The sequence below is a fragment of the Hemicordylus capensis genome, chromosome 16 (assembly GCF_027244095.1).
Source record: "Hemicordylus capensis ecotype Gifberg chromosome 16, rHemCap1.1.pri, whole genome shotgun sequence".
In the NCBI taxonomy this organism is placed as follows: domain Eukaryota; kingdom Metazoa; phylum Chordata; class Lepidosauria; order Squamata; family Cordylidae; genus Hemicordylus; species Hemicordylus capensis.
Genome location: NC_069672.1, coordinates 10,973,242 through 10,985,884, shown reverse-complemented (window position 1 = coordinate 10,985,884; position 12,643 = coordinate 10,973,242). Strand labels below are relative to the sequence as shown.

At 46.7% G+C, this 12,643-nt stretch overlaps 1 protein-coding gene across 5 annotated transcripts in view; it reads left to right on the top strand.

The window, feature by feature from the left end:
* The window catches only part of PRKCZ (protein kinase C zeta), a 93,999-nt gene that overhangs the window by 5,770 nt on the left and 75,586 nt on the right, over window positions 1–12,643 (top strand). For all 5 annotated transcript variants that reach the window (XM_053281530.1, XM_053281531.1, XM_053281526.1 and 2 more), the window contains exons 3-6: window positions 1,186–1,429; window positions 5,554–5,675; window positions 9,095–9,184; window positions 10,849–10,899. In XM_053281530.1, the coding sequence (XP_053137505.1) occupies window positions 1,359–1,429; window positions 5,554–5,675; window positions 9,095–9,184; window positions 10,849–10,899 (334 nt within the window). In that variant the 5' untranslated portion in view covers window positions 1,186–1,358. The remainder of the gene's footprint in view (window positions 1–1,185; window positions 1,430–5,553; window positions 5,676–9,094; window positions 9,185–10,848; window positions 10,900–12,643) is intronic.

Here is a 12,643-nt window from a genome sequence, read left to right as displayed (position 1 = left end):
AAGTCACCTTAAGTGGCGCAGCAGGGAAATGCTTGACTAACAAGCAGAAGGTTGCTGGTTCGTATCCCTGCTGGTACTATATCATGCTTGCTCTCACTGGATCGAAGCCACCACATGGTGCAGTGGGAAATGACATGACTAGCAAGCCAGAGGTTGCTGGTTTGAATCCCCACTGGTATGTTTCCCAGAATATGGGAAACACCTATATCGGGCAGCAGCGATATAGGAAGATGCTGAAAGGCATCATCTCATGCTGCGCAGGAGGAGGCAACAGTCAACCCCTCCTGTTTTCTACCAAAAGAAAACCACAGGGCACTATGGGCACCAGAAGTCGGAATCGACTGGACGTCACACCTTTACCTTTATGCTGCTTATCTTTATGCACCTTTACCTTTACCTTTATGCTGCTTAATGGCGTAGCAGGGAAGTGACTTGCCTAGTGAGCAAGAGGTTGCTGGTTCGAATCCCCCCTGGTATGTTTCCCAGAATATGGGAAACACCTATATCGGGCAGCAGTAATATAGGAAGGTGCTGAAAGGCATCATCTCACATTGTGTAGGAGGATGCAATGGTAAACCTCTCCTGTATTTTCCCAAAGAAAGCTACATGGCTCTGTGGTTGCCAGGAGTCAATACCCAACTCGAGGGCACAACTTTATGCTGCTTGTGTGCGTTCAAAACCTAGAAAAGCAAATAGTTTTGTTATTGCATGGCCCGGAGTTGTCTAAGATACTGAAGGGAGAGGTCAAGCATGGATCATTTCCCCCCCAGAAATATAAGAAGTTTCACAATACTTGTGCCTAGGAGTGAAGGTGTTAGAAATCCTGCCAACCAATCTGCTTATAGAAGATTTAGGATTCAGTTTTGCAAGCCATGCAGAACAGTGTTGCGGGCTGAAATCTTACCTGATTTCCTGTCACACGCTTTGTGTTCCAGTTAATTTTAACTGAATTAGGCCTGTTCGAAGTGAGTTGCTCTGCATTTCGGGCTGTTAATTTTCATATGTCCTCGTGGACTTTAAGCGGCCGCCATGAAACTTGAGCCGTCGTATAGAAAGGCCGTAAGCTGACTATACTGGAAAAACTAAATTGCCTCATTGATTTTGTTAGCCTTGTGTCCCTGCTTAATGTTTGCGCTAGTTTAGCTGGTATCTGTCCTTCCTAACTCTGTTTGCCTCTTTGTGCAGGCATACTGTGTGTTTGTGTGTACGCAGGCTGATGGGGTATTACTTTCCAAGAAGCAGCATGGAAATTTCGCCTGCCCGTTGATCAGAACGCCTTGAAGCTGCCCATCTCTGAATGGTCTGGAAGATAAGTCTGTCGACGTACGGCACGCCTTTCATCTTGACCGTTTAGTACCATGCCTAGCAAGATGGGGTCAAAAATGAACCCGAAGAGAGACTTTATCCGAGTCAAAACTCATTATAATGGGTAAGTCATCTTAAGGAGTTTTTTCACTGCCTGTTACTGCTAACTTCTTTCACATCTCAAGTTGTGTCTAAAGGAAAGGCAAAGTGTGCCATCAAGTCAGTTTCGACTCCTGGGGCCCACAGAGCCCTGTGGTTTTCTTTTGGTAGAATACAGGAGGGGTTGACCATTACCTCCTCCCGCGCAGTATGGGATGATGCCTTTCAGCATCTTCCTAGATTGCTGCTATATATCCGATATAGTACCAGTGGGGATTTGAACTGGAACTTTCTGCTTGTTAGTCAAGCATTTCCCCTCTTTTAATGTACTGATGATGAATCTCTGACACTGCCAGGGAGTGAACCTGGGGCCTTCTGCATGCAAAGCAGGTACTCTTCCACTGAGCTGTGGAGGCACCTGATGAACATATGACGCTGCCTACTGAGTCAGGCCCTTGGTCCATCTAGTTCAGTATTGTCTACACTGACTGGCAGCAGCTCTCCAAGGTTTCAGGCAGGGATCTTTCCCAGCCCTACCTAGAGATGCTGTCAAGGATTGAACCTTGGAGTTTCTGCATGGTGGAGCATTGGCACGTGTTGCACTTTGCACTGATGGAGCTGGTCTCTCATCCTATGCACTTTGATTACAGCAGGGCAAATCTTATGCAAACACAGCCTGTATTAAAAGAACCTTTGAGCCCTTTTCACTTTCTATAGCTAAAGTGTGGCTCTTCTTAATGAGCAATAGAAATGCCAGGAAGGCCGTTTCTTAAACTGAATAGACAAGGTTTACACTTGCATTATGTACCATGTTAAGCAAAACTTTCCCAAGTTATATCCTTTGTGTATACGTTGCCTGTTCAGTAGTGATTGGAGCTAATTGAATGGTCAGTCAAGCTCTCAGCCACCCAGTGGCTATTGCTGCTACGAATAATATTTATATTCCGCTTTTCAACAAAAGTTTCCGAAGCAGTTTACATAGAAAACAGATAAGATGGTTCAATGTGCCCGAAGGCACACAAGGCAGACACCAGCAACAGCTACTGAAGGTATGCTGTGCTGGTGGTTGGATAGGGCCAGTTGCTCTCCCCTGCTAAATGGAGAGAATCGTCACTTTTAAAAGGTGCCGCTTTGCTCAGTTAGCAGGGATTACAACTACATTTTGTTAACACATCCACTTCATGTGGCAGTTTGGGATGCTCTTCGTGGCATATTTTAATACTTCACATCATATTCATTGCGAGGAATGAATTTTCATGGTTTAAAGTGGTGATGAAATTTGATGAACTCTGAGCAAGTTTGGATCTTTGTTCAGTCTGCAGTGAACAAAGGAAGAGAGCTGTTCTTGTGGTTGCAAGCATGACTTGTCCCCTTAGCTAAGCAGGGTCCACCCTGGTTGCATATGAATGGGAGACTAGAAGTGTGAGCACTGTAAGATATTTCCTCTCTTAGGGGATGGAGCCGCTCTGGGAAGAGCAGAAGGTTCCAAGTTCCCTCTCTGGCAACATCTCCAAGATAGGGATGAGAGAGAGACTCCTGCCTGCAACCTTGGAGAAGCCGCTGCCAGTCTGTGTAGAGACAATACTGAGCTAGATGGACCAATGGTCTGACTCAGTATATGGCAGCTTCCTATGCAGTGGTGAAATTGGTTTAGTGTAAAACTTCACATACAGCACATGCCTGCTTTCTCCATTTTGGATGATGTGTAAGATGTGACAGCCAACAAACTACAAACCACTACACACTGAAGTCCCACTGAACTATGTGGTACTTGTGATCAAATATACATAGACTGAGAGAGAGACTCCTGCCTGCATCTTTGGAGAAGCTGCTGCCAGTCTGTGTAGATCAGGGTTTCTTAACATTGGGCCCCCAGATGTTGATGGACTACAAGTCCCATCATCCCCAGCCACGGTGGACATGACTGGGGGCGCAAGGTTAAGAAACCCTGGTGTAGACAATACTGAGCTAGATGGACCAATGGCCTGACTCTGTTCCTATTTTCCTAACCCTTGATGGGGAAAAGCCAACGCTGACATGTTCAGTGTAGGAATCTCTGGTTACTCAGTTTGGGTTTATTGATCATACATGAAGGATTGTGTAGGGAAGCACTTATCAAACCTTGGTATTAAAATGTGGCATGAAAGCATGCCAGTGGGTGCGATTAATTCCTGTCTTCTGTGTGATCAGGGGAGTCAAGCCGCTTGACAACCCTGAAATCAAACAATGGCAAAATTAGTGTCGAGAATTATTCAGGAGGCTGCTGAATAATTTAAAGGGCCCGTGGTATAGGACACCTTTGGTATTATGTTTAAACAGCGTATTTATATAAGCTTGAGGGTGTTGTAACATTCCTCCAGGCAAGCTTGGGAGGGTAGATATTTGTATATCTTGGGCGTGAAGCACGAAGTCCTAGAAGTGATCGGACTGGATGACTGAAGTATATGTCCCGCTTACGTAATCTTCCTTCTGTATGGAGGTTTCCTTGAATTGGCTTAGTTGCATGCAATTCTTTGAATTCTTCTAAATTAAACCCTGTTGACTAGTTGATGAGGAATGTAAGAAATGCTCTAACTTAAAAGTATATCTCATGATGGCGTCAGATTAGGATCCGGATTGAAGAGCAGGTTTTCCCCCCCAGTGGAATGAAAGGTTAATAGCAACAGCTCTCTTTCTCTCTGTGGATGAACTCTTGACACCTGCTGGAGAAATTTACTGACTCGCTGTACTAATAAATGCCAGAGATGATTGCGTCTCCAAGCGTGGTTTTTACAATAGCCTGCATGTTACCGGTAAAGCGGTAAATCTTGTTAGTCAGATTTGTTTTATATTTTAGCTCCAGGCGGGCTTGGAGAGATCGCTTGGCCATCTTACAGTGCTCGCACATTTATTTATTTATTGTTAAATTTGTATACCGCCTTTCATTCAAACCATCCCAAGGCGGTTCGCAAAAAAAAATTAAGAACAAGACTAGAAAAATGACATTATTGACATTTTAAGCTGAAATATAAAACAAATCCGACGAAAAAGATTTAAAACACAAGCATAAGAACTGTACAAAATACAAAGCAGCAGCAGTAGAGACGATCCTATAAAAGACTGGGTAAAAAGCCAAGATTTAACACGCTTTCTGAAAACTGTGATGGAGACCGAGGAGCGGATAGCCACCGGGAGAGCATCCCAGAGTCCGGAATGTAGTCTCCCATCCAAACGTAAACCAGGTCAAACTCTGTTTAGCAAAGGAGACAATCCATGCGCGCTAACTCAGAACTAGCTCTCCTCCCATGCCATTGTAATGAGGGCATTGCCTCCCCATCTCTGACAACTTTTAAGAAGTCATTCATTCAATTTCATTCAGTTTCTATACTGCCCTTCCAAAAATGGCTCAGGGAAGTTTACACAGAGAAATAATAAATAAATAAATACAGTCCTTAAAGACTCCCCACGCCCCCAAGCTTTTTAATTTGACTGGTTTTAAATTGTTTTGAGGTTTTTATTTGTTTATGTTGTTGTGAACCTCCCAGAGACGGAAGTTTGGGGCAGTCTACAAATCTGATAAACAAATAAATTATGGTGAATGGAAAATATGGAGCCAGTCTTGTAGCAAGCATGGCTTGTCCCCTTTGTCAAGCAGTATCCACCCTGGTTGCATATGGATGGGAGACAAGAAGTCTGGGCATTGATATTCCCCTCGGGATGGAGCTGCTCTGGGTTCCAAGTTCCTTCCTTGGCAGCATCTCCAAGATACGGCTGAGAGAGACTCCAGCCTGCAACCTTGGAGAAGCTGCTGCCAGTTTGTGCAGACAGTCCTCAGCTAGATGGACCAAGGGTCTGACTCGGTATGTGGCAGCTTCCTATGTGCCTAAATATAAACAAAATGTACAAGAGAAGGCATACAAGGCTTGCTTTAACCCCACTTCACAGAACTGAATATGAGCAAAGCATTCCACCAGCTGAGTTGTCCGGTGGAATCTGTCGAATTTGGGCTACTCTCTCGGCATTCTCCGCTCCTCCTTGTCTGCCAGTGCAGCAAGTCTGAGATCTTGAAATGTGAAGCCACCAGAGACGCTGATGGAGAGAGTCTTTTTGTTGTTGTTGCTTTAAAGAGAGCTCCTGCAGCTGCTGAACCTGTGGATTTGTCTCTTCTAGGGATATCCTCATAACAAACCTTGGTGCGTCCATGAACTACGACGAACTTTGCGATGAAGTGCGGGAGATGTGCAATTTGCAGCTGGAGCAACCCATTACCCTGAAGTGGATTGATAATGAAGGTATTTCAGACTGGCATAAATATGCTGTTGCAAATGGTTAGATCGACTTTGCATCTCGTAGCACAAATGAAGCGGATGTGAGGGAGAGTCTCCATTTGGGATCATTGGTTTCAGAGTTTCACTTGGCCGATATCCAGGGATAGCCACTTTGGTTTACAGGGTTTGGGATGCATCGAGACCAGATAACCAAGGTGGTATTGTCCACCTCTCTGAAAACTCATAGGAGGATGGATGCCCTCAAATCCTGATTTGATGTGTGAGGCATAACCACCATGCGTTTATTCGTTCATTCTCTTTATTTATAACTCACTCTTCCTCCAAAGAGCCCAGAGTGGTGCACGTTGTTATGTTTACTCTCGCAACAACCCTGTGAGCTCAGTCAGGCTGAGAGAGAAAGAACTGGCCCAGAGTCACCCAGTAGGACTGTCCTCAAGCTCAAATTTTGGGGTGGTGCTCAGCTCCTGAATTAGGGTGGTAGATATCTTCTGCCTTAATAATAATTGTGAAAGCAGCCCTAGTGAGTTGGGATTTGGACTTGGGTTTCCCCGGCCCCTATAAGATGGTTGCTTGTACAGGAGAACCTCATAATTCACAGAACTGCTATTTGCGGTTCTGCGTATCCGCGGGGTGTCTCATTGACACCTGTTTTGACTATCCACAAAAGGGTTAAAACCACGTATCCACGGTTCCTAGAGGGCTGGAAGTGACTGAGGAGGTCACTTCTGCTCGCCATTTTGTCTCCAGGGAGCTATTTTGTGGCTCCTTTCCTTTTTTTTTTTAAATTGACTTTTCCCTGTGACTTTTTGCAGTTTTGGGGGGGTATTCCTGGGCACATGGGGGGATTCCTGGCCACATACAGATCCCGCAGAGCACGCTACAGTAGGCGTGTGTTTGTTTTGGACTCATTTTTCCGTTTTTTCCAAAATTTCTCTCCACTCCAGAACCTACCTCCCCGCTTCTCCATAGCAATAATGACTTGTTACTCGCAGTTCCATTACTCGCAGCAGTCAGCGAGGAACGGAACCCCCGCAAGTACAAGCTTCTCCTGTACCTGCGTGGAAGGATTCCCACCAGTTAACAGAGCCTTGTTTCTTTCTGTGAGCACTGTAAGATATTCCCCTTTAGGGATGGAGCCACTCTGGGAAGAGCAGAAGGTCCCAAGTTCCCTCCCTGGCAGCATCTCCGATCTGAAAGAGATTCCTGCCTGCAGCCTTGGAAAAGCCGCTGCCAGTCTGTGTGGACAATACTGAGCTAGATAGACCAGTGGTCTGACTCAGTATATGGCAGCTTCCTATGTTCGTTCCTTCTTATAGCCATTCTTCTGTCCCCTTCCTGTTGATTAGGTCTACAAACGGTCACTGTATTATTCAGGGGCTACATTTTGGGGGTGTGACGCTGAGTGGTACGTGTGTGACCAGTGCTCCTGATGAATTTATTATCGTTACTGTGCAAGCTCCTTTATAACACCAAGAGGTCAGAAATAAAGTGGACATGTTGAGAGAAGGATTCGTCTTCATTTGAGCAGCACTTCTTCCCTGTCATTTTTATCCATTTGTTCAAGGTCTTCAGGACTGCGTGATCCATCTGTAGCTTAGCCTGTTCTTTAAAAAATAAAAATAAAATAAAAATGCTAGGAAGACATGAAGTCAGCTTTTGTTAGTATACAAGCCTTGGAATCATTTTATACTCGGAGTTCCACGGCTCTTACAGCTCACCCATTGGCTTCCCCTTTGTCTTCTGCCTGGTTCTATGTGGACCTTTATGATCTGTACACTTGGAGAATCTCTTAGGAGAATTTTAAAAGGCTTTACCTTCCCGTGATGCTTGCTGAACAGCCGACAGGTTATGGCTAGACAGACGATCCTATAACTATTATTCCTAACCGTCCTCGGGTCAAAATGGAAGCAAAACACAAATTAAGGCAGCAAAGTCACTGGTTCTCTTTCCAGTCCACCCCTTAGTGGTTACAGCTACTTCCACCTGTGTGCATGTGAGAGAATTCTGATATTTGAGCGTAGAAATCTGCTTTTCATCGTCATGTCGTTCAGCACAGAGGACCCCATTTCCCTTTAAAAGTGGGGCCAGTATTGGGGCACACGTCTCGAAGGCTCCGGTGGTCCGGAACCAACCACAGCTTGCTGTGCAATTGTGCTACATTAAAGTTAATTATTGGCCATATTAATGCAAGCGAGGGGCAGTGTTCTCTTATTCCCCCACCCCCACATCTGTGTGCAGAATGAGTTTTGTTCTGTGGGTGACAGTATCAAGGCAGTGCGTGTGGATGTGCGTTCAGAGTGAGGCTTTCCTGATTCAGCCTGAGCAGGATCTCATATTAGCTGAGTGGACTTGTGGTTGCAAGCGTGACTTGTCCCCTTAGCTAAGCAGGGTCTGCCCTGGTTGCATAAGAATGGGAGACTTGATGTGTGAGCACTGCAAGATATTCCCCTCAGGGGATGGAGCCGCTCTGGGAGGAGCAGAAGGTTTCAAGTTCCCTCCCTGGCAGCATCTCCAAGATAGGGCTGAGAGAGATTCCTGCCTGCAACCTTGGAGAAGTCGCTGCCAGTCTGGGAAGACAATACTGAGCTAGATGGACCAATGGTCTGACTCAGTATATGGCAGCTTCCTATGTTCCTATGACATCCAAAAAACTTGTAAGCATGTGCGCATGCCTTAGAGGTAACACTGGTGAGAGGGCAGAGGATTAGAGTCAGGGGGAAAGAGGGGTGGTGTTAGTAGGCTTTGGCCCAGGGGTGGGAGACATCTGGCCTCAAGCAGCCAACTACCTTGAGACTCTGCTGCTTACCAGCAAGACAGGCCAAGAGCTCTACGTGGCTCCTGCCATTGCCAGAGAATATTTCTTCCTGCGGGCCAACAAAGTCCCCGTGGGCCAGATCTGGCCCGCAGGCCTTAGGTTGTGCAGGCCTGTGCTAGTGCAATCTGTCAGGACGGTTACAATTGCATCGGCAGCGCTGGGCAATTCGCAGGCGGTGGCTTGGGACCCAAAGCTCCAAACGTGCTATTCTGCGTACACAGCTCTTCAGCTTTGTCCTTCCAGGAAGAACCTCCAATTTCCCTTGGAAGTCCGCTCAGGGTTGGAAGCTCTCGGGAGTACCAGTACACGAGTCGCAAAGGGCTACCCTTGGGAGGAAGAACCGGCCACTGTCCTATGGAAGGGCTCTCTGTGCACTCACGAACCTCCCTGGACCCAGCCTTGTTAGCACATTCGCTCTTGACAAGGAAGTGATCTTCTTGTCTCTGAGCGAGCTTTCTGATTCCCCTCCCTCCCAAACCCCCCAAATTATTTAGCCTAAAAAGCAGGAGCCAGATCACATCCTGGCAATTAAAAGCGTATTTTTAAACACCCCAGTCATATCTGCCATTTGCTTATATCACCGTCCTTGTCCTTTTCTTCTCGGTAGGTGATCCATGTACCATTTCGTCTCAGATGGAACTGGAAGAAGCATTCCGCTTGTACTGTCAACACAGAGATGAAGGGCTCATTATTCACGGCAAGTGACATGGCGTCTGAGACGTTCAGTTTAATTTTTGTGAGAAATGCAGCCGTTTAGCGGCTCTTCTTGTCTGGTGTCTTGTTAGATGCGTGGGGCTAGGAGTTCGGTTTTACTCGTCCTTGCCTTCTGTCTGTCTCCTTCCCCAAATGATTGGGCCATTCAGAGTGCTACTGCTGAAAAATGTCTGTCTCTCTCATTTATTTATTACATTTCTGTACTGCTCTATCCAAAGGCTCTGGGCAGCATACAGCAACAAAGAACCCAAACAAGCAACTGTTTAAAGCAGTTGACTTAAAACAATACAAAACACATTTAAAACCATTATTTTATTTACTTACTTAATCACATTTGTACACCACCCCAAACTTTCATCTCTGGGCGGTTAACAATGGTTTAAAACCATTGAAGACCCATTAAAAAAACATTTCAGAACAATTTAAAACCCTCGGAAGGCCAGGCCGAAAAAGTAGTAGTAGTAGTACTTTATTATTACGGCCAATGGCCACTCAATACAACATAAACACACATACAACACTGCACGACACTTCAGTGTGCACTTGGGAACAGCAAGATCTGTTTTGCTGGCTTGTTTTGCTTTGGGACCCATGGATAGGTGTACAGAGGAAGCTGCCTTCTCCGGAGTCAGACCATTGGTCTGTCTAGCTCAGTGTTATCTACACAGACTGGCAGCGGCTTCTCCCAGGTTGCAGGCAGGAGTCTCTCTCCGCCCTGTCTTGGAGATGCTGCCAGGGATTGAATCTGGGGCCTTCTGCTCTTCCCAGAGCGGCTCCATCCCCTAAGTGGGGGAATATCTTGCAGTGCTCACACTTCTAGACTCCCTTTCATATGCAGCCAGGGCAGACCCTGCTTAGCTAAGGGGACAAGTCATGCCTGCTCCCACAAAACCAGCTCTCCTATCCATTTGTAAATGTACCACAGGACCAGCTCTCCTCCTTGTATCTGAGCCATCTATAATATTGGTCCATAGAGGAAGAAGCCAGGCTGTGCGAATTGGTTCCCTGTTTCCTGCTGCTGCTTCTGTGCATCTGTGCTAGTTCCCCTCCTTGTTTATTTTATTTTATTTTATTTTATTTCTAGACCGCCCTTCCAACAATGGCTCAGGGCGGTTTACACAGAGAAATAATAAATAAACAAGATGGCTCCCTGTCCCCAAAGGGCTCACAATCTAAACAAGAAACACAAGATAGACATCTGCACTGGAGGTCCTGTGCTGGGGGTGGAGAGGGCCAGTTACTCCCCCCCCTGCTAAATAAGAGAGAATCACCATGTTAAAAGGTGCCTCTTTGCCAAGTTAGCAGGGGTTATCGCCTTGGGCCTCTTCGTAATACCCTCTGTTCTTCCCCCTTTCTCGTGTGCTCTTCGTCCGATGAATCCCTCCTTCACGCCTGCCGCCTCTGCGAACGTTTCCCAGGTCACCGTAGCCCCTGACTTCTCGTTGCCATCTGCGTTACTGAATCCTCATCTGCTCCATCCTCTCTAAATCTCTGTCCTGACAATGCAATGTCCTCAAGAAATTGTCCTCGCTCTGAGTCCCTGTTTCACTGTTGCGACGCTGATCTATAATCAGCCTTTTTGGATTAAGTGGCAAATTGCTAGAGAGGTCCTCTAGGAATAAATGCATCATGTTCTGTCTTTTGCAGTTTTCCCCAGCATTCCAGAGAAACCAGGCATGCCGTGTCCGGGAGAAGACAGTGAGTATCGCAGTGCGATGTTTGGGATGGGGGTGGAGGGTTGTGTGTCACAGTTCTGAGTTCCGTCTTACTGCACTCTTAATTTTTTAAAAACAAAAATGGGTGTTTTGTGGGTTTGAATGTACATGTGATTGTATTACCATGCACAAACCTTTTCCTGTGAAAGTAAGGTTTAAATATATGAAAGTGGAGGAAAAAGTGGCACCGTATTTCAAAGCTGTTCTTACTCTAGTATATCTCTGGTAAAGCCGTATTTATTGGCTTTTAAAACAAATAGCAGCTGAGTCACAGTAAAACTGTTCTCTTAATACTGTGTATTACAGTTTTCTATGGAAAGAAGGTGGACCAGTTTGGACGTTGCTCCCAATGCAAAATTGTCACTTTTACCTATGGACTCTTCATTTTCACCGGGGAGCCTTATTTTTTTGACGTGTGTGAATGCTGTTGTGCTGATAAATACTTCAGTGGTCAGACCTAGGAAGGATAGCAAACACAACTAGTGATCAAAGAGATATTGCTGTACTACTCTCAGTGTTAACTGTTTTGTTCAGGATACACCCCCCAAAAAACGGAACAGGTGTGCACTTGGGGCTGGATCTACTAGGCCTCTGGAGGGCCTAGTGCAGGCCTGCTCGACTTCAGCCCTCCTGCAGATGTTGGCCTACAATTCCCATAATCCCTGGCTATTGGCTGCTGTGGCTGAGAATTATGGGAGTTGTAGTCCAAAAACAGCTGGGGGGGGCCTAAGTTGAGCAGGCCTGGCCTAGTGGCTTCATGAGCAGAAAGCCCTTTCACCAGCTGAGGGGGCTGCAGTGACTGTGGCCACTTCTAAATGGAGAGTTCCACTTGTGGAACTCTCTGCCACAGGATGTGGTGACAGCCAACAACCTGGATGGCTTTAAGAGGGGTTTGGATGACTTCATGGAGGAGAGGTCTATCAATGGCTACTAGTCAGAGGGCTGTGGGCCACCTCCAGCCTCAAGGGCAGGATGCCTCTGAGTACCAGTTGCAGGGGAGCAATGGCAGGAGAGAGGGCATGTCCCTTTCAACCCCTGCCTGGGGGCTTCTCAGAGGCATCTGGTGGACCACTATGCGAAACAGGATGCTGGACTAGATGGGCTTCCTTGGGCCTCATCCAGCAGGGCTGTTCTTATGTTCTTATGAGAGCCTAGCCACAGCGGCTCAGGCTCTAGTAACATCCCCTTCAGACAACTGAAATGCACCGTGCATGGGGCTGCCCTTGAAGACTGTTGAGAAGCCTTCAGTTCGTGCAAAATGCAGCAGCAAGGTTGATAGCTTGGACCAGGCATACAGCGTTCTTCTGCCCGGCTGTGAAACTACTGCACTGGCTCCCCGTCCATTTCCTCCAAATCCCAGTTGCAGGGGAGCCACGGCAAGAGAGAGGGCCTGCCTTCACCTCTTGCCTGTGGGCTTCTTAGAGGCATCTGGTGGGCCACTGTGTGGAACAGGATGCTGGGCTAGATGGGCCTCCTCGGGCCTGATCCAGCAGGGCTGTTCTTCTGTTCTTATTTCCAGACCCTGTTCAGGATACTCCTAAGACGGGGTTCTCAGATTTGGCCCCCAGACATTGGACTTCAGCTCCCATAATCCCCAGCCACAATGACTGGGGGGTTATGGGGGGCTGAAGTCCAACAACATCTGCTCGGCCAAATTTTGAGAGCCCCTGTCTTAAGTGGTAGCTAGCTCGAGACCAGGATATCTCAAAGGCTGCTTGCCTGTTCCC